The sequence below is a fragment of the Heterodontus francisci genome, chromosome 13, assembly GCF_036365525.1.
Source record: "Heterodontus francisci isolate sHetFra1 chromosome 13, sHetFra1.hap1, whole genome shotgun sequence".
NCBI classification, from domain to species: Eukaryota; Metazoa; Chordata; class Chondrichthyes; order Heterodontiformes; family Heterodontidae; genus Heterodontus; species Heterodontus francisci.
The window spans coordinates 95,951,124-95,977,055 of NC_090383.1; the positions used below are offsets into that span (position 1 = coordinate 95,951,124).

Genomic DNA, 25,932 nt, shown 5'->3' on the forward strand with positions numbered 1-25,932 from the left:
TTTAATGTTATTATCTCCACTCACCTTTCCTGAACACACAAGGTCATTGATTCTCTTCTGGCACTGCAACCATGTCTGTGGGACCACCCCACACCTGCCAACCTCCTAGCTGATCTCCAGTCACGCCCTCCTGGTCTGCCTTGCTGGCCTACTCCTGCCATCACAAGGGATGAAGACTCCCCTCCCGGCCCTTGCCACCTGGAGGAGCACCTCCAGGGAGGCGTCATTGAACCTGGGCGCCATCCGTCCTCCAGATGCTGCTCTTTCACTGCCGCCACACTTGTCATGCCTTCCCTTCACTCTCCTCTGCTTGTGCTGTCTTACCACAGAGTGATGCCTCCCCTTTAAATATGGCACCTGTTTGTTAGGTGCCGATACTTTCCCCTGCCCACTCCACGTTATTGGCCAGCTCCTACGCCTGCTGGCCGTTAATTTGACAGCCCCAATAAAATTGCATTTCCTCTTTCGGCACCTGCCTGTATAGTCTTGGCACCCGCTTTGCTCTCAGGTTGGGACTTCCTAGAGGGTGGCAAAATTCCACCCTATGTGTTTGATACTGGATTAGATTGGATTGGGATTGACTCAGATAGCCTCCTCAATCAAATAGCCAGCTGTTGCCTAACTTCATACATGAAGAATGGTAATGTACTAAAGATACCTGTAGAGCTACTCTCCATCTTGAATCAGTACTTTTAGGGAAAGGCAGTACCTTTAGTGAGTTTGGCAGAAATGCCCTCCACGGCTAAAATAGCTTGTCAAAAGTCATTGCTTAGGGTCATACAAGAATGACCACTTGGGTAAGGCCCTAAGGGCTAACGGTACTTTTGCAACTGTATTCCAGTTTGAAGCTGTGTCTTCGGGAAATTAAATGACAATATTTGCAGATATTGTTACTTTTCAATTTTACTTACAATGCACCTTGAAAAAAGGAACTCCACTTTAATTTTGACACAAGACAATGCTAAAAATACTTTACCCAGTATTCACCAAAATCATAATCTATTCTTTTAGGTTTAAATCAATAACATGATTTGGCCCGGATTTTGTGGACAGCAGTGAAGGAATACCATTTGCCTCTGACCTCAGAAAAGCTGCCCACAAAGATTAGGGGCTCTAGAGCGGAGACTTCCTCTTTCCTGATGTCAGTTTCAATTTAACACCTTCTACAGGGATCTGTGGCATCTAGCAACAGAGCAGGCATCAGGCAGGTTTATCAGCCAAATGGATTGAAAAATTCTCAGACAGCAAAGCAGGAAATATAAAGTGGGGAAAATAAAATCACATTTAAATCATTGTACAGAAAGCAAAATAAAGACTGAGACATACATACGAGTTAATGAAGAAATTTAAATAGCGAGCAAAAATTAAAAAATTACTTAATTCATTAAAAATCTGCAATTTTAAATGTTCTGAGGGAATGAGACTCCACACAGAAAACAAGTTTTTCAGGGCCAGAGGTTGTTTAGCAGTAATTATGATTTAGTACGCTGTTAAAGACACAAGATGGGAGCTTATGGTAATAGGGTAATGTATTCGCATGGATTGAGGATTGATTAATCCCAGCTCTGTCTTCTGTGAGTTAATGGGTCTTTTCAGGTTGGAAAGGCATAACTAGTGGAGTGCCACAAGGATCAGTCCTAGGGCTTCAATTATTTACTATCTATCTTAATGACTTGGAGGAGGGGACAGAGTGTAATATATCCAAATTTGCTGATGATTCAAAAATAGGAGAGAGGGGATGTTGTGATGAGGCCATAAAGAATCTGCAAGGGGATATAAATAGGTTGAGTGAGTGGGCAAAAACTTGGCAGACGGAGTTTAATGTAGGAAAGTGTGAGGTCATGCACTTTGGTAGGAAAAATCAAAAGGCAGACTATTATTTAAATGGAGAGAGACTTCAAAGAAGTGTAGCACAGAGGGATCTGAGTGTTCTTGTGCATGAAACACAAAGTTAGCATGCAGGTGCAACAAGGAATTAAGAAGGAAAATGGAATTTTGGCCTTTATTGCTGGGAGTTGGAGTTTAAAAATAGGGAAGTCGTGTTACAACTGTACAGGGTGTTGGAGACGCCGCACCTAGAGTACTGTGTACAGTTTTGGTCCCCATATTTAAGAAAGGATATACTGGCATTGGAGGCAGTTCAAAAGAGTTTCACTAGGCTGATTCCTGGAATGAAGGCGTTGACTTATCAAGAATGGCTAAACAGGTTAGGCCTTTATTCACTACAGTTTAGAAGAATGAGGGAAGATCTTATTGAAATGCACAAGATTCTGAGGGGGCTTGACAGGGCAGATGTTGAGAAGATGTTTCCACTAGTGGGGGAATCACAAACTAGGGGACAGTTACAGAATAAGGGGACACTCATTTAAAACGGAGATGCAAAGGAATTTCTTCTCTCAGAGGAAAGTGAATGTCTGGAATTCTCTACTCCAGAGAGTTGTGGAGGCTAGATCACTGAAAGTATTTAAAGAGGAGGTAGATAGCTTTTTTGAAATATTGGAGAGTTGAGGGCTATGAGGAGCTGGCACGAAAGAGTTGAGGTCTGGGGCAGATCAGCCATGATCTTATTGAATGGTGGGGCAGGTTTGAGGGGCTGAATGGTCTACTCCTGCTCCTATTTCTTATGAACTCCTGACTGAACAAAGCTTAACTTTATCATTGTTCCCTGCAGCAAGAATATTGTGTAAATAGTTGAAGTTCACAACAAAATCAGTTATTGCAAAATGATTCCATCTGTGAAGTCTGCAACAGCACACCCTGTGCAGGAGCACAGTATCATGGATAGCAACTTCCAAATTTCCACATTTAACTACACATGTGCAGCCAGAAATTGCTTTCAGTTTTACACAGTAAAAAACAGCAAGTGCCGACAGTCTCGCCATTATTATTACCACAAATTCCAGGCCTACAAAATCACTTAAATCTGACAGTGTCATTGTGGAAATGAAGCAGAGATCTTTTCCCTCTTTAAACGAAAAAAAAAAGGTTTGCTGAACAATTTTTTCCAAAGACTTTTAAAAATACAGGTACAATATAGTCACCCTAATTTTCCTATTGTTTAAGAATGGGAACTAAAACAATGTTTTTCTCCAAACACTATGAAATGGGAATACAATTTGCAGGAACAGGCTTTCAAATATGTGACTTAGGAAAATTGTCATCAGAATTGAAAAAAAAAGTCAGTAAATTGGAGTTGCAAAACGTTTACTGACAGCCATAACAGACGGATTTCAAAACCTCACATGTCCACTGTACTATGCTCACACTGATCAAAGGACATTTGTGAGGCAATATCCTCCCATAGTGGTAACTTGATGCAGTTTTTGTCATCAAACCTCAGTGAAATAAAAGTGAAATCTTACATTTATATAGGACCTTTCACACCCCAGGATGTCTCAAGAAGTTTTAAAGCCAATGAAATACTTTTGAAGTGTAATCACTGTTATAATGTTGCAGTAAATACCCGTAAACCTGGAGCTCATAGCAAGAGACCACTGGCACTGGTGCCCAGAAGAAGGCCGCCTTTTTTTGTGTGAATGCTGGAAGATAACAGACTCGAGCGTTTTCGTCCAATATCCCACCACCAATTATTCACATCTACTTTTTTTGACAATATGACAGAATACAGGAATGTCAGACCCAGCACCCCCACTTAAAACATTTTGGAGTTTTGTTATGAAGTCAGGAGCAGACATGCTACAGCTATCGGTCTCAGACTGGTTACCTGCATTCTCAACGCGGAGCTGGAGACCTTAGTTACGTTTCTGGCTCCTGACAGCACCACTTAAGGGTTCGGAATACTGGCTAAATGTTAGAAAAGCGGTAGTGTGACACCCAGTTGTTGCAAAGGACTTTACTTAAAATTTATCTACCGGGATTACTGCTAGCCTCATCCGTTCGCTCGACAGCGTTCGGAGTCAGTTCACCAAACCCACAGCTAAGTTTTACTGTTAATGCATGGATACAGAACTGAAAGTACTTCAGCGCAATGGCGCGTTTCACCGTCATCAATAGTCACTCTGGCAAAAAAAATAAGGACATTCTCAACAAACACTAAACTGTGATTCTACTTTTGCTTAATTGTTTAAGGAAGCACTTAGCGATCTGAAAGTTTCGCGAAAGTTCAACTCAGTCCCCAGAACGATCCGAACAAGAGATGTCACTCGCCTCATAACTGAGGTCCCGCACTTGGAGGAGGTTGGGTTTGCCGCTGTAGGCGAAGTAAAGGCTGTTTTCCTCCTCTAACGTACAGAAGAGTTGATCTCGGAGCTGGCCAGTCTGAGTTAAAAAAAGACAACGGGAAGACGTCTAAGAGACACAAACTCAAAATAATCGTGTATGAAAATCGGTAAAACCTAAAATTGTAACGAGTTCAAGAAAATTCAAAGTACATCAGAAAGTTGTGGAGACACTCGGCAAGTCGGGCTGTGGTGATAGACCGAAGTCAGTCAGTCGACATTTCGGTGCGAAGAGCCTTCCTGAGGGATTGGAAAACTCACCTGTAGGTTCGCCTCCGTAGCGTCGGACAGGCTACCAGTGTCCATGGATATTTGCTGCATCCCTATAAAAGGTAAACTTTAACCGCGATACCATGAATAAATAAACAATAGTAGTGTCTAGACGGAGGTCAAGTTCCAGGTTATGAGGGAGGATGGTTTTTTTTTTTGTGTGTGTATGAAAGAACACTGCCCCGACCACCGAGTCCATGCAGCGATGCCCGGGAGCTGCACCTTTTATAGGAGGCGCTCACGTTGCCGCCGGGGGCCCCGCCCGCTTCCCGTTGCGGGTTCAAGGATTGCTGAATCCCGCCCACGACTTCACACTCGACTGTAGCTCATCCACCGACCTCACTTACACACCGCTGGGCGACAGCGAATGCCTTGTTATCAATTCGTTTACTGTAAATGTTTATTTCGTTGCTTTTTAAATTTTGCGTTTTTAGATTTTATATTTTTTGATTTTTTGTTTTGTTTGGTGTGTGCGCGGAGGGGATGAGCTGCTTGGAAGAGACAGGCGGCGGGATTATGCCGGGGGTGGAATCTCGCCACCGCAGCAGCGTGTGTAGTGAGCGTGAAACTGCAAACCCTGATTCACCGAGGAGAGGACAATCGGCTTGCACAGTCTGTGTAAATCACCTCAACTACACCGTCAGGTAAACACAATCCTCCCTCTGAACTTGTCGCGTGGATCAAGGGGTAGGCTGGGGCGGCTCAGATGTCAATAAATAACTTAAAAAATCAGGCCATTGCAAAGCGTGAGGCTTTGCTTTTCAGAAAACAAACACTAAATGTGTAGTGCAAGTTCAATTGAATTCCAGGCTGAAATTTGAGAAGAGATACAGTTTTTAAAAATAAATATGAGGGGGATTCGAAGTCGATATAAATAAAAGTTGACGGATCAAATCCTAACAGTTTTACAGATTTGCCCTCAGTGACAATACCAGAAGTAAACGTGCCTTTTGAATTTAGAAGGTATTAAGGCACAGCTCGCTACAATGAATGCTTTCCAAGAAGTTTAAAATTCTTATCAAGAAATACATTTTTCCTCAATCAGGTGAAATATATTAAAATCTGGCTCTTAAATATCTATATATGGGCAGTCGCTTGTGTCGAGGATGATTCTTCGTTGCTGGCTGGGTGGAAGTGAGATGTCAGTGTTGACTATGGGTTTGCAGATGGCTCATGAACCCTATCTTAGCTTTGCAGGCTCTCCCACAGGGAAGGTATAGGTTGTCGGCCAGTAGAGGCGGTGCCGGATTGTTGGCTGGAGCAGCTGCCCTCTCTGTTTCTCTCTTGCTGTTCTCTCTCAGTGGTTGCTCTTATTGATTGGAAGGGCTTGACACCATTTTTGATGATGACTCACCATTTTGGTCGTGATTGAGCATCTGCTTCCCATGTGTTGATGTTAATAGAGGAGCCGTTCATGGATGCTTTGAGATTGTCTTTGAAACATTTCATTTGGCCCCGGTGTGAAAGGGCTCCCTGGCGTAGCTCTGAGTAGAGAGCACTTGTTAGGGCAGCCTTGAGTCTGGCATTCTGATGACATGTCTTGTCCATCTCAGCTGATGTGAGATTATCAAGGCCTCTATGCCTGGCATGTCTGAACACACTCATATTTGTTCTTTTGTCCTCCCACTTGATTTGCAAGTTCCTTTTAAGACAGCGTTGATGATGTTGTTCTAGGGTCTAGATGGAGCGGCCAGGATTTTGTGAGGCCCCCTAAGGTGGGGTCGGAGGCTGGGGGGCATGGAGTATCATGACGGGTGGCAGGGCAGAGGGCTCGTCACTTCCTCGTCACTCAGCGATCTTGCCAGGGGTGGAATAGGTCGACGACGGCCTTCTCATCCAGAGGCCAATTGAGGCCCATAAGTGGCCTAATAAGGGCCAATTAAGGGCCTCTTCCTGCTGCCGCTGGGAACTTACCAGCGGCGGGCAGGGGCCTCTGCCACGCGGGGAGGATGCCTTGTAAAATGAGCCACCGTCCCTGCAGGCTTGGGGGTTTACTCCTACGTGGGCAATTTGTGGCTCATTTGACCACCCCCCAACCCCCCCCCTCGCTGGGGCCTTCCAGACTGGTCCTGGCAACCCCGCCTCACCTACCTCTGTTCCTGGGTTCCACTCCCAGTGGCGCTGCCGATACTGCTGAGCTGCTGGCCCTCTGATTGGCCGGCAGCTCTCAAAGGCAGGATCACGATCCTTTTAAAGTCTTTAAAGGGACGGGCAGCCCGTTTCCTAAAACTTGGATTCAAAAAGACCGGAGGATCGCTCCGGGGGGGGGGCACGAAAAGGTATCCCCCCTCCTTTTCAGCCCGTGCTGGGAGCCTGCCTCCAGCACAAAATCCAGGCCAGCATCTATAAATTGTCCAAGCTTCAGCACTGTAGAGAAGCATGGGAAAAACCACTGCCTGTTAGACTTTGAGTTTAATGTTTGGTCAGATATTACGATTCTCGAAAACCCGAGTACATAATTTACTATAGGCTAAGCTAGCACATTGGATTCAAAGGTGTATCTCTTCATCAATGTCACTTTTTTGGGATAGATAGCTTCCAAGATATGGGAACTGAGGGACATTTTCCAACACTTCACCATGAATCCCAATTGAAGGCATTGCATTTGATACATTTGGCAGAGGACTTTGGTCTTCCTGGTGGTCAAGGCAAGTCCTTTGCTCTCGTAGGTTTCAGTGAAGACATCAACTGTCTGTTGTAGTTCTTCATCAGAGTGAGCACTAACTTGTGCATTGTCAGCATACTGTAATTCTATTACAGAAATGATTGTTGTCTTGGTTTTGGCCTTCAGCTGGTTGAGATTGAAGAGTTTACCATCAATGCAACAAATTGTTACCACACCTGAGGGGAGCCTGTCAGTAGTAAGCTGCAGTGTTTCTGCAAGAAAGATTGAGAATAGTGTTGGTGCAATGACACACCCCTGTTTGATGCCTGTTTTGACAGGAAAGGGGTCTGCAGTAAAGCCATTGCATAGTATTGTGTTATGATCCCTTTAGGGACCGTTAACTTTTCAAAAGAGAGAGTCGAATTCCCAGTTATTACTGAAAGAATTATGCCACAGGATTTCACGTGTAATTGCTCCATTTCCTTAGTTTCACTTGGTTCCTCTGTAACTATAGGAGAAACTGATACTTTTGATCGAGCCAAATCATTTCCTAGGAGTAGATCAATTCCCTTTACTGGTGAACTGTGGACAACACCTACATTAAGTATCCTAGATATTAAGTCACTCTCTAGACGTACTTTATACAAAGGTCTACACTCCCAGCCAATTCCATTAACTAAATCTTCAGCATTCAAGGCGCTCTCTGTTGGAAACATATCTTTCCCCAGCAAGAGTGTTTGGGTTGCTCCTGTGTCCCTCCAAAATATTAATACAAGCCGTGGACTATGTTACGACTGAGACGGGAGGAATGCACTGTTTGTCTAGTTCCAATTCTCCACAGGTCACAACATATATTTAAATTCTTTCCCAGTTACCAATACGGTCAATCATAGACTCTGTTTGTATCCCAGAATAAAATACACCAACCAGGTTTGTTTAATAAACACCAAAATTATCAGTTTATTGTAAAACAAGTCTTAACAATGCAAAGCATTTACATGCAGATTGAAATATAAAAATTCCCTTTTTACCTTAGCCCCTCACAAACACATAGACACACATACACAGGTTAAGCGAAAAAATAAAGAGATTTACTCTTTAGAGCTCTATTACCAAAAAAAAACAGAAAAAAGAATACTTTGGCCAAATACTTGCTAATTCTTGAAGAAAAAAGAGAAGATATGGAAAGATGTCAGATGTCCTTTGTTTTGGTATGGCATCCCAAATATGCGTAGATGGCTGTCACTGGGATCTTCCTAGAACAGTTCTTGTCAGGTGATGTTGAAGATCAGTTTGGGCAGGCTTTCCAGGAAAAATACAGCAACAGGGGTTTCAGGCAGTTTCTTACATTTGCTTCTCAGTGCTTCTTAAAGAGATGGAAAATTTAGCAGGCTTTTTCAAAGAGATGGCACAAGCTGAGTTGGGGTTTGCTCCCTTAGCAAGTTTCCTCCAAATGTCTTTTGGAACACTGTCCACATCCCCACTCACTGTCCAAAGTGAAACCAAAAACAATGTCACAAGACTCAAGCCTCCTGACCCCTATAAATCTTGACCTGTCACTTCTTAGTAAACATCTTTCCCCTAGTCAAAAAATAACCCTGCTGGATAATTATCTGAAGACAGGTGCCTTCCAGTAAGGGATTGTTTTTAGCACTCCTTGATTCTTCCAGTAATTGTTTGTTTTCAAACCAAGCTCAGTCAAAAAGACCTTCTGATGAGCTTGTTTTAAAAAAAAACTCTTTTAAGTTCCAGCTTCTATGGAATCCTTTTCAGTTTTAATACCCAAGTCCTCAAAAAAAATTAATGAAAAAAATGGAAGCACTCATAACAACTAGATGATCGTGACAACTGTTATTTGCATATTGTCATGTAGGAGACGGATGAGGTTTGTGAACTTAGCTGTGCTTTTGAATATGACAAGTTCGTAAATGGCTAACAGTTTTAGTGGGGATCAGTGCTGGGACCTTTGCTGTTTGTAGTCTATATAAATGATTTGGAGGAAAATGTAGCTGGTCTGATTAGTAAGTTTGCAGACGACACAAAGGTTGGTGGAGTTGCGGATAATGATGAGGATTGTCAGAGGATACAGCAGGATATAGATCAGTTGGGGATTTGGGCGGAGAAATGGCAGATGGAGTTTAATCCGGACAAATGTGAAGTAATGCATTTTGGAAGGTCTAATGCAGGTGGGAGGTATACAGTAAATGGCAGAACCCTTAGGAGTATTGACAGGCAGAGAGATCTGGGCGTACAGGTCCACAGGTCACTGAGAGTGGCAACGCAGGTGGATAAGGTAGTCAAGAAGGCATACGGCATGCTTGCCTTCATCGGTCAGGGCATAGAGTATAAAAATTGGCAAGTCATGCTGCAGCTGTACAGAACTTTGGTTTGGCTTAGAATATTGCGTGCAATTCTGGTCGCCACACTACCAGAAGGATGTGAAGGCTTTGGAGAGGGTACAGAAGAGGTTTACCAGGATGTTGCCTGGTCTGGAGGGCATTAGCTATGAGGAGAGGTTGGATAAATTCGGATTGTTTTCACTGGAACGACGGAGGTGGAGGGGCGACATGATAGAGGTTTACAAAGTTATGAGCAGCATGGACAGAGTAGATAGTCAGAAGCTTTTCCCCAGGGTGGAAGAGTCAGTTACTAGGGGACATAGGTTTAAGGTGCAAGGGGCAAAGTTTAGAGGGGATGTGCGAGGCAAGTTTTTTACACAGAGGGTGGTGAGTGCCTGGAACTTGCTGCCAGGGGAGGTGGTGGAAGCAGATACGATAGCGACGTTTAAGAGACATCTTGACAAATACATGAATAGGAAGGGAATAGAGGGATATGGGCCCCGGAAGTGCAGAAGGTTTAGGCAGGCATCAAGATCGGCGCAGGCTTGGAGGGCCGAATGGCCTGTTATTGTGCTGTACTGTTCTTTGTTCTTGTTCTTTGTTTTTTTCTAAATTACGTTTTTATCATGTGTCATGGTTAACAATAAACTTACAATTATGTGTTCATAATGATATCTGTGTCAGATGCAATTTTTATTCTCTCTAAATTAAATAAAAACAGGGAAAACACAATGGGCTGGATTTTAAACCCCCCCCCCCCCCTGCCATTGGGTGGGGCAATGAAGATCGGTGTGGCGGAGTCCTGCCACCGACCCCGACAGCAGCAGGCCCCATGCCGATCTCCGTGGCGGCGGCGAGGCCTCATGGCGGCCGTCCCACCACTCAGCGACAGGACCCCCATTTCAATATGTAAACTAGTTTACATACCTGATTTAATGAGGGTCCCGTCGCCTCCTTAATCACCGATCTTCATTCAGGGGAACGTGGCATGACACCGGGGAAGGGGACGAGTATTTTTTCTCTGTGCGGGAGGGGTGGGTAGTGGGGTAACAATGATGCGGATTGGTTGGGGAGGGGTGATGGGAAGAGGTAAAGGACAAAGTTGCTGAACTCTTGGGTGGGGGGGAAGGTCCAATTGTCAGTATTCGAATTCTGGGTGGGGGAAAGGGCATGAATATCTGGAAATGCCAGTGTGGGGGTGGAAAAATGCATTCAAATGTCATTGAAATCTATGATGTTGAAATTCTACTTATCTGTCCCTTTAATTCTTAAATGTCCATTGAGGGCTGTAAGCCCTTTAAAAATGGCGCCGGCACCACGCATTGGCGCCAGATACCGTTGCCTGCGGTGGCTCGCCCGCCCACTCCACATCATCGCGGAGGGGTGGGTGCCTCTGCCATGCAAATGAACCACCGCGATTCCCCATGATGCGATGCTCATGCGGGCGAGCCTCATTTTTTTTAAGTCTGCGCCTGCTTTGGCGGCAGACTCTTAAAATGCATCCCAATAAGTCGCTCAATATCCAAAAGAGAAGGAAACACAGATTGACTTTTAGGTGTGACTGTTTGAAGCAACAGATCGAACTTACATTTATATACTGTCCTTCACAACATCTCACAACCAATTACTGGTGGTATTACTCCAAATGTATCGTTAATATTCTGAATTATTGTAAATGTAAAACTGTAATTGACATGACAATTGTGAAACGGAAGGGTTGGGAAGAAACTCATGACAGTATTGAAGGAAACTGATCTCCCTTGCAATGTTTGTATTTTTTGGTGCTGTTTGGAAACTGTTTGGCAATGTAATTTTTACAGATTTTTATGAATAAAGTATATTTTGGAAATAAAAATTACTCCAAATGGTAATCCATTCCTTTCAGATCCGGATTTGCTTGCTGTACATTTCCAATATTTTCTGATTTTTACTTCGGATTTCCAGCATTTTCAGCTTTCCTTATTTACTTCTATATAAATGTAATGGTTGTTATTGACAATTATAGGAGAGACTGGTGAGTTGCTACTTGTGTTCACAATTTGCTTGATGCCACCAAAAAGGAGAAAGTATATGCCGCTTCTGAAGTAATGAGTTGATTTGTAATTGTGCTGTGGACAGATGCGTCAGGAATTTCACCCTGGTGGTTGCTGACAATATGGAGGTACTTGCTCAAGTTGTGTTGACATACCAATGAAGAGCAAGACAGAAATTTCCCATCGTTTAATTACATGCACCAATACCTTGGGTACAGCATATATCAAGCATCTGTATTTCAGAACAGCAGGGATTAAATTATATCCTGAAAAAGTAGTGTATTAAGGTTAATAAAATTAAGCACCTAGGTCTTCCAGATTATGCAAATCCAACATTTAAAACCATAACCACTTGCTACTTTGCATAACATTAAAAACTGCATCAATAGAGTATATGTTAAAAGAAAACCTGCAAATGGAAAGAACGTGTGTTTATATAGTGCCCTACATCCTCAGGATGTCCAAAAGCAGTTCACAGCCAATGAATTACTCTTGAAGTGTTGTAATGTGGGTAAATACTGGAACTCTCATATAGAAATAGAACATGCTGAATTCATTGCATGTCAGTCAGTGAGCTAGATTTTAAATCCTCTCCGATGCTGGGAATGGTGTTGGGTGGGCAATTAAGATAGGAATGGGGGAGGCCCACCACAGACCCCAACGCCGGCAGGCCCCGTACTGATCTTGGCGGCGCCAGTGAGGCCTCGTGACGGCGATGGAACCTGCATTAAAATATGTTAATGGCTACTTACCGTGCAGGCCGCAGCGATGCAGGAAGCACATTTCAATCTTTATTCAATCCCCGTTCGGGGAAATGAGGCGCGACACCTGTGGGGAGGGGGGAGGGGGGAGGAGGCGATTTTCTCTGTGCGGGAGAGGGGGAGCGGGGTTACACGCTTCGGATTGGTCAGGGGGGGGGGTGATGGGAAGGGGTAAAGGACAAAGGTTCCTAACTTTGGTGGAGGGGGGTGGGGGAGGAAGGTCAAATTTTCACGTTAGGTATTCCGGGGGCGGGGGCGGGGGGGGGCAGGATAGGTGTGTAATGCCATGGGGGCAAGGGTGGGATAGGGCATGGAAAACTTATTTCAATAATTTTCAAAAACTTAACATCCACTGTGCCTTTAAATCTTAAATGCTCATTGAGGGCTGTAAGCCCTTTAAAAATGGTGCCAGCGCCTGCGCATTAGCGCCGGACGCCGTTGCCAGTGACAGTTCGCCCACCCCCTCCACGTCATCGGGGTGGGGTGAGCAGAGCAGACGCCACGGCCATGCTAATGCGCCGCCGCGTTTGGAATCGCGGTGGTTCTGCAACGTGGGCCCCGTGCGTGCGGGCCGCATTTTTTACACCCGCCGCCTATTTCGGTGGTGGACTCTTAAAATGCAGCCCAGTATATGAAGGAGAAATATAGACTAAAGTTTCAGTTGTAATTTTTCATTAGAACTGGAATGGTCAGGCTGGCCAAATCACATTTAATGAAGTATTTTTATCTGATTAAAAGACCATTTAAGACAATGAGTTTAAGGACTCATTCGAATACAATTGTGCAACACCATAGTGCATTTAAATTGAAAAATGTCTAAAGGTATTTCACTGTTAGGTGTTAGGAAAACAGATGACAGAAAGCTTCATCATAAAGATGTTTAAAGAAGGGTTTTAAAAAAGGAAAGGGAAGCAGATATGCTTGGGGACAGAATTTCAAAAGATGGCTGAAGGTTATGCCAACAATGGCAAGTGGGATAAAATGGTGAATGTTTAAAAGACTAGAGTCTGAGGAATGGACATTCACCAATAGTTTAGCACTAGATGTGATTGCAGCGATAAGGTGGGGCAAGGCTGAGGGACAAGAACTAATGGAGGTCAACAAAGATGGGTAAGCATGACCTAGTACAGGACAGCATATGTACAACAGAGTTTTGGACAAATAGGAGTTAGAGAGAGTGAAGGATGAAAGGTGAACAAGAAGAGCATTGGAGTAGTCAAGTCTGGAGATGACAAAATGATGCACAAGGTTATCAGTGGCAAAGGATTGAGGTAGGGTAGAGACAAGCATTGTTTAGAGGTGGAAGTAATTGGTCTCTGTGATGGAATGGATGTGAGTTCAGAAACTCGACTCAACGTTGAGCAGGACGATGAGGTTACAAGTGGGCCAGTTTAGCCTGAAACAGTGGTTGGAGAGGGGGACGGAGCCACAGAAAGGAAGCAAAGTTTCAGTTTTGGATTGAAGTAATTTATTGCTAATCAGGATTTCAAGGCTAATGCATCACACAGGTTTACCACCCAGTAAAACCCTGTACAGGGATGATGAATCCATAAATCTGCCCAATACTTCTACTTTTGTACATTCCCACTGATGATGGTTATTGTGGCCTTTATTGTGATGACAGCCTATGGTTTTTGAATTCCTTGAGATTTTGAGGCTAACCATATCTGTTTTTAATTAACTGAAGTTTTAAATCCAAGTTCCTGATAGTGTGGCTATTTATTCACTAAGGTGACTCCATTTTTCCTCCACTTTATTAACAATGGAAACTAAACCACATTTGATAACATAGAACATTTCTTGTTTATGATTGTTACGATGAAGGCCCGGATTTTGCTTTGGGAGTAATGGAGAGGCTATCAACGCTCACAGTTATTATGGAGTAAAACAGACAGCAACTTCTAGAATCTACACATGTGCAGTTAAATGTGGAAATCCAGAACTTGCTTTCTGTTACCATGCTCCTCCACAGGCTATGCTAAATCGATATCTCGCCGATAGAATCTCCATTGAAATCCATGTAAGGGCAAGTACTTACCCACTAAGGATGGCAGAAAAGGTTAGGGCTGGTGCGTCAGGTGTAAGTGAACTTTTTAATTGTGTGATAAGTCATAATTACTGCCAAACAACCTCTCTAGCCCTGAAACCATATTTTTGCAAGTGTGGATTCTCATTCATTCAGAATTTAATTAGTGTTGGAGATTTAAAAAAATTAAAATGAACTTTTCCTTTCTGTCTCTTTTATCTCCCTCTGTTAACTCCATCTACCTTTCCCTCTATTTTGTTTTCTGTATATAATTTCACAATATATTAAATCTGATTTATACTTCCTGGTTTAGACTCTGTGGGCAGAATTTTGTTCTGCCCCTGGAGATGGGCACGGAGGCGGGGGAGGGCAAACAAAATGACAGGGGGCACTGCTCCCAACATTGTCCGAGGCAGGGAAGGCTGAGGATGGCTTTCTTGCCCCAAGCTAGTTAAGTGGCCAATTCCTCTTCCTGCCTCCATCTCAATTTTGTAGAAGGCAGAGGGGGCCCCTGCTTTGGGGAGACCTGGCGGCCTCCTAGCAGGGTTGGGGGGGGGGGGGTTTCCTCCTTTGGGGACAATCTAGGATTTCTGGAGGACCCCTCCCCCTCCCCAGCAGTGACCATGCCACCTTCCCCCCACCCCCACCCAGGAAGACCTTCCCCTACCCCGTTCCCGGGGCCTGCCAGAATTGCCCCGGCGACCCTGACCCCATTCATCTTTCCTGGGGTCTTCTCTCTTCACGTGCTACAGGGGCTCCTGCAGTACTGGCGGTGACCACTGCTCCCAGTGGCATTGCTGGTACTGCAGAGATGCCAGCATCTCTAGAGGTGGGAGCTTGTCCTTTAAAGGCCATGTCCATGATGGTGGGCAGTTAATTGGCTGCCCGCTGTTAAACAGCTTTGCGGGTCCAACAGAGGGTTGAGGCGGGGTCTCCCCCCTCCCCCTCTTCCAGCCCGCCACCAGGAATACCGTCCCAGAATAAATGTAGCCCTGCCAGTCTCAGTGAGGATTCTTCATTCATTAATCTGATTGGTTGATGAGCCACGCTGTTGCTTGCCCTGCTCACACATGCCACAGATCCCATGTCGAGGGTGCTCCGCTGCATCAGACACCCGATGACAGTAAGTTGTCACTCAAAATCCTGGGAAGAGTCTGTGGGCGGCTGTCAGCACGATGAATGGCACCGTTGCACCACTGACCGCAAAATCTGATTATAGGATTTGTATCAGTTCACCCAGTTAACCATTGGATGCCTTAATTTGTTGTCAGCAGTGAGTTGCATGCGAAAATGCAGGTGGTACAGAAAGCGTATAAATGTTTACTGGGAAAACTGACTCAACGATTCCATGCAGGAGAATTCCACCAAAATGCTCTGCAAATTGCATAACATCCTTTGGAACTAAATTAGTGCATATTAGGTTTATTTTAAATCATCACTAATTTGTCCAGTTCTTTGTGGTTATGGGGCCAAATCTGGCACGAAATTAGCAGTTTCACTTAGAAAGAATGGATGGAAAACGGAAAAAATTCCCATTGGTGCAATAGAGAGTACTCTTTTTGTAAGAGCATAGAAGAAAGTACTTTACAGCTAAATGTGTATGACTGATTGCTTAAACTGCAAAATGTCCCACTATCTCTCATGTTACTGAGCACAAAATTCACAAAAAAAAGTCATCAATAAGTAAATGATCAAACTACAACTTCAGAAACCAGGAATGATTAAAACACACCTATACCTGGCACCTCACTCAATTCATACTTTCTTTCAGTGGGAGAAAATATGCAAAACATATTCTAAAATAATGCAAATGATAAATTTGGAAAATTGTAATGGCTTTTTGTCTGACTGACTGTTCGCTGTTTTATGTTTTAAATTATGTTCTTGCAGTGTGAGAGTTGGGCCTTGGTGGAAAATTCAGTCGTACCGTAAAAAGTGGACAAGGCACATCCTGAAAGATGTCTCGTTTTATGTGGAAAGTGGACAACTTATGGGAATTTTAGGAAATTCTGGTAATTAATGCGCAGTTGCTGCAAATAGTTCACTTTATAGCTCTTGTTCTTCAGATTTTTTTAAAATTTGCTTTTCATTTCAATTTATCACACTTTTCCTCTTCTCTTTAGGTCTTCCCCATCATACATTATTCTTCTAGACCAAGTCTGGGTAGCTGTCAATGCTATTCTGTTACGAGCCTTTAACAAGTGAACAATACCACCGTAGTCAACCTCTTCCCCACCCATAACTCTTTATGGAAATTCTTAGTGTCTAGTTGCCAACTTTCCCTGATAGTTCCTCAAAAATTGGGAACTGACTGGGCAATCGTGCATGCAAACCATTTGCTCACCACTAATTGAGTTAGTGCCTTGGAGTAACATCATGCAGCCACATTCCCAGCCCGTGCCAATTTTCTCCTTCTGCTGAAGGTTTTGCTAGCGCTAAATGCTGTCAAACCTTTGTTTTTCAACTAAATGGCAATTCTTTATGTAGCGTCCTAGACAGTGATGCTGGCTAAGTATTAAGGTGTCACAGCAAGCTTGGAACCATTCTTCACCCAACTTTAATTCTCTGGGGAGGGGACATTGTTAATGATCGTGGTTTGGAGTTTCTGTTAGGCAGTCCATGCTCTTAGTGAATTTGCCCAATATCGAAGATATTGAGAAATAAAACAAAAGATTGAGAAATTTCATGCACAAATTCTGTCCAGTGCAAATCGCTTTTCCACAATCTTTTGTGATAGTTTAAAACACATCACACTGGAACCAGACCCCATTCACAATAGTGACCATGCCCTCAATTTGAGTTAATCACTGTGGCGATTTTTTACTAATCGCACCCATTTGTGGGTCTTCGGGGGGGGGTGGTGGTGGTCGTTAAAGTTAAGCTTTTTTTTAAAACACAAGAACACCAATAGGCACCTTTTAAAAGATTTTAAATATTTAAAAAAATTAATTTACTAAAATACTGACACCGCAGGTAAAGACTGCTCAGGCAGAAAGGGAATGGGTGACCGCCAGGCCAAGTAGAAGAACTAGGCAGGTAATGCAGGAGTCCCCTGGGTCCATCTCCTTATCAACCAGATTTTCCGCTTTGGATACTATTGGGGAGATAGCTTCTCAGGGGAATGCAGCAAGAGCCAAGTCTGTGGCACCATGGGTGGCTCAGCTACACAGGAGGGGAGGAAAAGGAGTGGGAGAGCTATAGTGATAGGGGATTCTATCGTAAGGGGTACAGATATGTGTTCCTATGGCCGCAAACGTGACTCCAGGATGGTATGTTGCCTCCCTGGTGCTAGAGTCAAGGATGTCATGGAGTGGCTGCAGGACATTCTGAAGGGGGAGGGTGAACAGTAAGAGGTCGTGTAACACATTGGTACCAACGACATAGGTAGAAAGAGGGATGAGGTTCTGCAACAAGAATTTAGGTAGCTAGGTAGCAGATTAAAAAGCAGGACCTCAAAGGTTGTAATCTCTGGATTACTCCCGGTGCCACATGCTAGTGAGTATAGGAATAGGAGGATAGAGCAGATAAATGCGTGGCTGAGCAGATGGTGCAAGAGGGAGGGCTGGATCACTGGGTCTGTTTCTGGCAAAGGTGGGACCTGTATAAGTTGGACGGGTTGCACCTAAACTGGAACGGGACCAACATCCTTGCTGGGAGGTTTGCTAGTGCTGTTGGAGGGGGGGGGGAGGGCGGGGGGTGGTGTTGTTAAACTAATTTGGCAGGAGGATGGGATACAGAGTGGAGGTACAGTAGGGAGTGATGCGCAGTCAAATATAGAAGAGAGACTGAGTCAGTCTGGAAGGCAGAGCAAATATAGACCTATTAAGGCACAAGTGAATAATGCAAGGCTGGATTGCATCTATTTTAACGCAAGGAGTCTTACTAGTAAGGCAGATGAATTGAGGGCGTTGATTAGCACATGGGAATATGATATTATTGCTATCACAGAGACATGGTTGAGGGAAGGGAAGGACTGGCAGCTCAGTATTCTAGGGCATAGAATCTTCAGGAGAAACAGGGGAGGGGGTAAAAGAGGAGGTGCCATTGCCCTGTTGATCAAGGAGTCAATTCCTGCAGTAAGGAGGGATGATATCTTAGAAAGTTCCTCAAATGAGGCCATATGGGTAGAACTTAAAAACAAAAAAGGGGCAATCACTTGATGGGAGTGTACTACAGGCCTCCAAACAGTCAGGGAGAGATAGAGGAGCAGATATGTAGGCAAATCTCAGAGAGGTGTAAAAATAATAGGGTAATAATAGTAGGGGATTTCAACTTCCCCAATATTAACTGGGATAGTCTTAGTGCAAAAGTCTTAAAGGGGGGCGGAATTCTTAAAATGCATACAGGAGAGCTTTCAGAGCCAGCATGTAGAAAGTCCTACAAGAGAAGGGGCAGTACTAGACCTAATCCTAGGGAATGAAGCTGGACAAGTGGTAGAAGTGTCCGTGGGGGAGCATTTCAGGGATAGTGACCATCGCTGTAAGATTTAATGTGGTGATGGAAAAGGACAAAGATGGACCGGAAATAAAAGTACTGAATTGGGGGAAGGACGATTTAATTATGATAAAACAGGACGTGGCTAAAGTGAACTGGGAGCAGCTACTTGTAGGAAAGTCTACATCAGACCAGTGGGAGTCATTCAAAGAGGAAGTAGTGAGAGTTCAGAGCTAACATGTTCCCGTTAAGGTGAAGGATAGGACCAACAAGTCCAGGGAATCCGGGATGTCAAGGGATATAGAGGATTGGATAAGGAAAAAAGGAGGCTTATGGCAGATTCAGAGCGCTAAAAACAGCGGAGGCACTGGAGGAGTATAGAAAGTGTAGGGGGGTACTTAAAAAAGTAATTAGGAGAGCGAAGACGGGGCATGAAAACACACTGGCGAGCAAGATAAAAGAAAATCCTAAGGTGTTTTGTAAGTATTTTAAGGGCAAGAGGATAACCAGGGAAAGAGTAGGGCCCATTAGGGAGCAAAGTGGCAATCTGGTGTGGAGCCAGAGGACATAGGTGAGGTTTTAAATGATTGCTTTTCATCAGTGTTCACGATGGAGAAGGATGATGTAGGTGTAGAGCTCAGAGAGGGGGATTGTGATATACTTGAACATATTATCATTGAAAGGGAGGAAGTATTAGCTGTTTTAGCAGGCTTAAAATTGGATAAATCCCCAGGCCCGGATGAGATGTATCCCAGGCTGTTATGTGAGGCAAGGGAGGAGATAGCAGGGGCTCTGACACAAATTTTCAAATCCTCTCTGGCCACAGTAGAGGTACCAGAGGATTGGAGGACAGCGAATGTGGTACCATTATTTAAGAAGGGTAGCAGGGATAATCCAGGCAATTACAGGCCAGTGAGTCTAACATCAGTGGTAGGGAAACTATTGGAAAAAATTCTGAGGGACAGGATTAATCTCCACTTGGAGAGGCAGGGATTAATCAGGGATAGTCAGCATGGCTTTGTCAGGGGGAGATTGTGTCTAACTAACTTGATTGAATTTTTTGAGGCAGACTAGCTGTGTAGATGAGGGTAAAGCAGTTGATGTCATCTACATGGACTTCAGTAAGGCTTTTGATAAGGTCCGCACGGGAGATTGATTGAGAAGGTAAGAGCCCATGGGATCCAGGGCAATTTGGCAAATTGGATCCAAAATTGGCTTAGTGGCAGGAGGCAGAGGGTGATGGTCGAGGGTTGTTTTTGCAAGTGGAAGCCTGTGACCAGTGGTGTACCACAGGGATCGATGCGGGGACCCTTGCTGTTTGTAGTGTACATTAATGATTTAGACGTGAATATAGGAGGTATGATCAGTAAGTTCGCAGATGGCATGAAAATTGGTGGTGTCGTAAATAGTGAGGAGGAAAGCCTTAGATTACAGGACGATATAGATGGGCTGGTAAGAAGGGCGGAGCAGTGGCAAATGGAATTTAATCCTGAGAAGTGTGAGGTGATGCATTTTGGGAGGACTAACAAGGCAAGGGAATATACAATGGATGGTTGGACCCTAGGATATACAGAGGGACCTTGGTGTACTTGTCTGTTGATCACTGAAGGCAGCAGCACAGGTAGATAAGGTGGTTATAAGGTGGAAGGCATATGGGATACTTGCCTTTATTAACCGAAGCATAGAATATAAGAGCAGGGAGGTTATGATGGAGCTATATAAAACGTTAATTAGGCCACAGCTGGAGTACTGTGTACAGTTCTGGGCACCACACTATAGGAAGGATGTGATTTGCACTGGAGAGGGTGCAGAAGAGATTCACTGGGATGTTGCCTGGGCTGGAGCATTTCAGCTATGAAGAGTGACTGAAAAGGCTAGGGTTGTCTTCCTTAGAGCAGAGAAGGCAGAGGGGGGACCTGATTGAGGTGTACAAATTATGAGGGGCAGTGATAGGTTAGATAGGAAGAAACCTTTTCCCTTAGCAGAGGTGTCAATAACCAGGGGGCATAGATTTAAGGTAAGGGGCAGGATGTTTAGAGGGGATTTGAGGACAGATGTTTTCACCCAACGGCTGGTTGGAATCTGGAACGCACTGCCTGAAGAGGTGGTAGAGGCAGGAACCCTCATAACATTTAAGAAGTATTTAGACGTGCACTTGAAACGCCATAGCATACAAGGCTATGGGTCAACTGCTGGAAAATGGAATTAGAATAGTGAGGTGCTTGATGGCCGGCACAGACATTATTTTATTTTTATTATTATTAGAGATACAGCACTGAAACAGGCCCTTCAGCCCACTGAGTCTGTGCCGACCAACAACCACCCATTTATACTAATCCTACATTAATCCCATATTCCCTACCACATCCCCACCATTCTCCTACCACCTACCTACACTAGGGGCAATTTACAACGGCCAATTTACCTATCAACCTGCAAGTCTTTGGCTGTGGGAGGAAACCGGAGCACCCGGCAGAAACCCACGCGGTCACAGGGAGAACTTGCAAACTCCGCACAGGTAGTACCTGGAACTGAACCCGGGTCGCTGGAGCTGTGAGGCTGCGGTGCTAACATGATGGGCCGAAGGGCCTGTTTCTGTGCTGTATAACTCTATGACTCTATGTATAGCAGTAAAACCAGTAAATGGTTCTTTTTTTAAAGTTAGTTTCAATTATTTAAAATCTGGTTACTCATTAGTGGTGGACAAGGCACTCTGATTAATAATGCTTATTTTTTGTGATAAACCCATTTTCACCTGAATTTATAGAACTGGACCAGGTAATCAGTCTTCAATATATCAAGGAATATTTTTCAATGCAAAAAAATTACACTCTAAAACGCTGTCCGATTGCGCTGATTCATGGAAGATTTTATGTTTGGAGATATGCAAATGAGCCCGAAAACTAGCACAAATTTGAATGCAATTTGCACCTAGATTGCCAATTGTGCCCAAAGTGGAAATTCTACCTTCAAGTGGGAATTGTTATTGATTTTTTCTCCCCCCATCTTCCTGAATCCAGAGGTGCTGTCACTAGTTAGTATAATCTATTGCCACCCTGGCTGAGATCAGCTAACTCAACATAGATTGCCAATTGAAGCTGAACCTTCCTGGTCTGGTAGCCAGGAATGCCACCAGGCTACTCTCTCATTAAAAAGGGGCATCACAGCTTGGACAATTTAATATAAGATGCATAAAGGCTTTAATTATTTTATTGTTTGTATATAAAACATAACTTGTAGATGCGTTGTTGTAATAGCACCATGATTATAATTTTATGTTTTAGGGTCTGGAAAGACAACTTTATTGGATGCAATTGCAGGAAGATTATCTGGGCAAGCAAACCTACTTGGTGATGTATATGTGAATGGGTGCAAACTGAAAAAGAAAGAATTTCATGACTGCTTTTCCTATGTCTTACAGGTACTAATAGTGCAATAAATAACAAACTGTAACCTTGTAACAATATGCATTCTTCTGCAGCATTTTGATTTACCTATGGAAAATCTAACACAATGCAAATATTTTCAAGCATAGAACTTTGCTTTCAATTTATTTAAGATATCTATAATATATATATATATATATATATATGGAAATATATTTAGCAGGGCTGTATTGAACCTATGTTGCAAGGCTCCTGCTATGGCTAATCTGGTCAGTGTGGTGATTAGCTGAGCCACACAGACCAAGAACACTCCAGATTTAAGCCTGATCTTAGTTGAATTATTTATCTCAGCCAAAGTGGTGGTCATGATGCCACAATTGGTTTAGCACCCCTGGATCAGAAAAGGGAAAGTCAGTGAGAATTCCCACTTGTATCCAGTAAAGTGAAAAATTCACCTCCAGATATGTGCCAAGATTCACACACTGTTCAAGGAAACAAAATATCCCACAAGGCGATACAATGCATTGAGAGTTCCAACATAGTGCTGAGTTGGGAAGACATAGTGAATTTCCGATCTTAGTTACAGGCTGGTGCTAATCAAAGGCTAGGCGCTTTCCAACATGGAAGGATAGAGAAAGATTGAAGGAATGACTCCATTGACAGAGATTGGTGCTGAGTTTGCCTGTCTGTACTTAGCTGGGGATGGTTTGTGGTATAGGGAGACTAAAGAGAGGAAGGGGAGTGTTACATTTTGGGATTTTACTTTTGATATTTATTTTTATTCAACATCTGAAATCACTGTCACAGGCAAAGCCCTTGCTCCCTACAAACTAGAGTGTACCTCTACCAGCTCAGTATCCAGGTAATTTGTAGCCAGCCCACAGGTTGAACAGAAAAGCCTTGCCACTGTATTTCAGTTTTCTGGTTGTATCATATGTCTTCATGTGATCTTCATTGAATTTGTAAGACAGTAGAATAAATACTTCGCTAAACTGTGGCTAAGGCTATTAAATGCTAAACTATAAATGGATAAACGAACAGTCATAGTTACATACTGTAGATTTAGAGTAATTGCATTAATTTTTCCTCCTTGGAATGATAGAAAATAGCAAGAAGTCACTTCTGCTGCAGTAAATTTCAATGTGAACTGGACCTGTTCTAGGTGTCCCTGATTTATGTTTTCTGTTGCTTGATTTTCCCAGAGGTCTCACTGGTCTATCTATATTCTCTCTGATGGGTTTAGATGGACCCAATTAGAACCTGATAAGCTTAGATATATTTTCGGGATTTTACTGAGACAAAGGTAATTTGAACATGTAGCTCTTAAACTCAGATAGATTGAGCATTCAAACATATGTTTAAGCAAAACCTGCAAGGTGCTGTATTTGAATGGAATGGCTTGGCTATTTCCTTGGATTTTTGCTGCAGACATAATGTTTGTTCTGAGGCTATTGCTTAAGAAACAAGCAGGGTCATTTTCTATGAGTGAACGTAGTTTTTGTTAACCCGATTATGCACCTTAACAGAAAGAAATAACTTGATGCACATGGACAAAATGCTTTATTTTGTCACAGGTACAAAATAAAGAAAACATCTTCCATTAGCCAAATTTTAAACAGATTATTTCACAAGTGATGGTGACATGAAGGTGTTTTTTGATATTCCTAAAAAATTGTTGAACTACTCTGGAGTGCTGCTTACATGCTACATTTAAAAAGCGGGCATGAATGGGATTCTAGCCACGGACTGCTAAAAAAATAATACAGCTACCTGGTGCTGAATTAGTTCGTCTCACTCATGGCAAAATATAGGATGTGACAACCAACATTTGTGGCCATATGCAAGAAAGTAAAAAAATCCATCAACAATTGCTCTTGCAGCTTATTGCCCAGTAACTCATAATGGAGAATATATTTGTGTGGATGTCTCATGAGGTTCATCCCTGGTGATATTTTGCAGTTGAACAACTTACTGGTGCCCATCATCTCAGCTAATACATACCATCTAGGCTCACACTGAAAGATTGGCTTCTTGGGCAAAGTACCAGAATGACTCCTGTCACATATGGACTATACCTTCTTTTTTCCGCCTCCCCCAGCCACCCTCCCTGTCCCTCTACTACCATCCCTCCTCCTCCCCATCCCCAAAACACACACACACCCCACACACACAGCATGAGATCATTCCTCAGGGAAAGAGGAAGTATACTTGTGCGACAGATTTACTAACGATGTACTAAAAGACAGTCACTTCTATCAGTTAGACAGAACTCCGCATTTAATTTCCAAGGTGAACTCACTGCACTCATTCCTTTTCCTTCTTCAGAGTGACAATTTACTCAGCTACCTCACAGTGGAAGAAACACTGACTTACACAGCCTTACTAAAACTTCGTGGACATTCTAATGCTATCATAAAAAAGGTACGGTTGGATGTTTGAATAAGGGCTAACCCCAAATACTGTGTATATGTGAAAGGGTATTGTCAGTGGCGATTCAGATACTATTCGTGATACTTTTGTCATATTATCACAGTTTTATGAAATTCTTTTGCTCGCAGAATAAATCATAGACTTTGATGTTCCCAAGGCAGTTCTTACTAGGCATGCACCAACACCACGAAACTGGCAGTTGTTTTGTCCCAGTTGGGAATCTCAGTAAAAGAGGACTGTTGTAGGAAATGAAAATCTCACACTGATATAGAAGAGGGTCCCCTTTCAAGATTAGTGTTAAATACACTGGGCTGAATTTTTGGGGATCCCCAAAGTTGGGAACAGAGACAGCGGTGGGCCCCGAAAATACTGGCACCGGGCAGTGTGTCACTTTCAAGGCACTCATCCCAGCGCTGACAATAATCACCAGGGCGGGGAGAGGGCGGGCGGGACACTCTCCTCCCGGTTGAGGAAAGTTAAACGTGTTAAAAAGCTCATTAAGAGCTTGTTGAAGGGGGTGGGGTGAAATATTTAAAGTAACAAATGGGTTTTAGAAGTTGAGTTTCTGAACAGCTGAGGGGAGGTGGGTACACAGTGGGGAGCCAGTCAACTCTGCCCTAGGGCATTCCCCCAGCCCCATTAGAGGGTCAGCAGGTCAAAGGGGGGCTCGGCACTTGGTAAGGAGGTGCCCTTGGTGCTGTGCAGGTGGCAGGAAGAATAGGCACTCAGCATCAAATGGGGTCATCACCCCCCGGCATCATGGAAGCAGAAGAGTAGGGGACAAGGCTGCCAATTAAAATAGGATGGCCACCTGTTAAAAGGAAGACTGCAGCAGGCATTGGGGTTAATACTGTCAGATTTTGGGCCCAGTAGTAATGATGGGCAGCACCCTCTGCAGGAAGGGCAGAACCTTGGGCATCAGGAGGACATGGGAGAGGGAAGAGGGGCAGGAAGGCAACGGAGGCTATACTCTCAACATAGGATCTACTGCTGAAGACCTAGCTGGAGACGACTGAGACCCAGTGCTGCAGGAGATTGTGACTCTCCAGGCAGATGGTCACTATCATCTATGCCCTCATTTCCGAAGACCTCAAACCTCACAACACTGCTCATCATGCCCTGCCAGTAGCCGTCAAAGTCACTGTGGCCATGAACTTCTTCGCTTCTGGTTCCTTCCAAGGATCGACTGTAAACCTTGGTGACATCTCGCAAATGGCTGCACATCACTGCATCTCGCTGGTCACTGATGTCCTCTTTGCCTGAGCTGGACAGCACATTCATTTCATGATAGACACAGCCTTCAGGGACACAGGGCATTGGGTTCTACCTGCATTACTGGATTCCCACAGGTGCAGGGCATCATTGATTGCACATATGTGGCCATCAAGGTATCCAGCGACCAGCCAGTGA

General features: G+C 43.8%; 2 protein-coding genes across 4 annotated transcripts in view; one reads left to right on the forward strand and one right to left on the reverse strand.

Annotated features, from left to right (window-relative positions):
* abcg8 (ATP-binding cassette, sub-family G (WHITE), member 8) overlaps positions 1-12,326 on the reverse strand; it is a 73,038-nt gene extending 60,712 nt beyond the window's left edge. Inside the window, exons 1-2 of one of the 2 annotated variants that reach the window (XM_068045219.1) lie at positions 12,238-12,326; positions 4,168-4,278 (exon numbers count right to left, since the gene is read on the reverse strand). Coding sequence is in view for 1 of the 2 variants with exons in the window: in XM_068045218.1 (XP_067901319.1) it covers positions 4,168-4,278; positions 4,500-4,559 (171 nt within the window). In the remaining variant the exon portion in view is untranslated. Of the gene's footprint in view, positions 1-4,167; positions 4,279-4,499; positions 4,736-12,237 lie in introns of those variants that run through there. The other variant, XM_068045218.1, reaches the window with a different exon arrangement.
* The window catches only part of abcg5 (ATP-binding cassette, sub-family G (WHITE), member 5), a 57,220-nt gene continuing 34,666 nt past the window's right edge, over positions 3,379-25,932 (forward strand). The window contains exons 1-4 of one of the 2 annotated variants that reach the window (XM_068045220.1): positions 3,379-5,152; positions 16,163-16,284; positions 21,991-22,127; positions 24,418-24,513. In XM_068045220.1, the coding sequence (XP_067901321.1) occupies positions 4,992-5,152; positions 16,163-16,284; positions 21,991-22,127; positions 24,418-24,513 (516 nt within the window). In that variant the 5' untranslated portion in view covers positions 3,379-4,991. The remainder of the gene's footprint in view (positions 5,153-16,162; positions 16,285-21,990; positions 22,128-24,417; positions 24,514-25,932) is intronic. The other variant, XM_068045222.1, reaches the window with a different exon arrangement.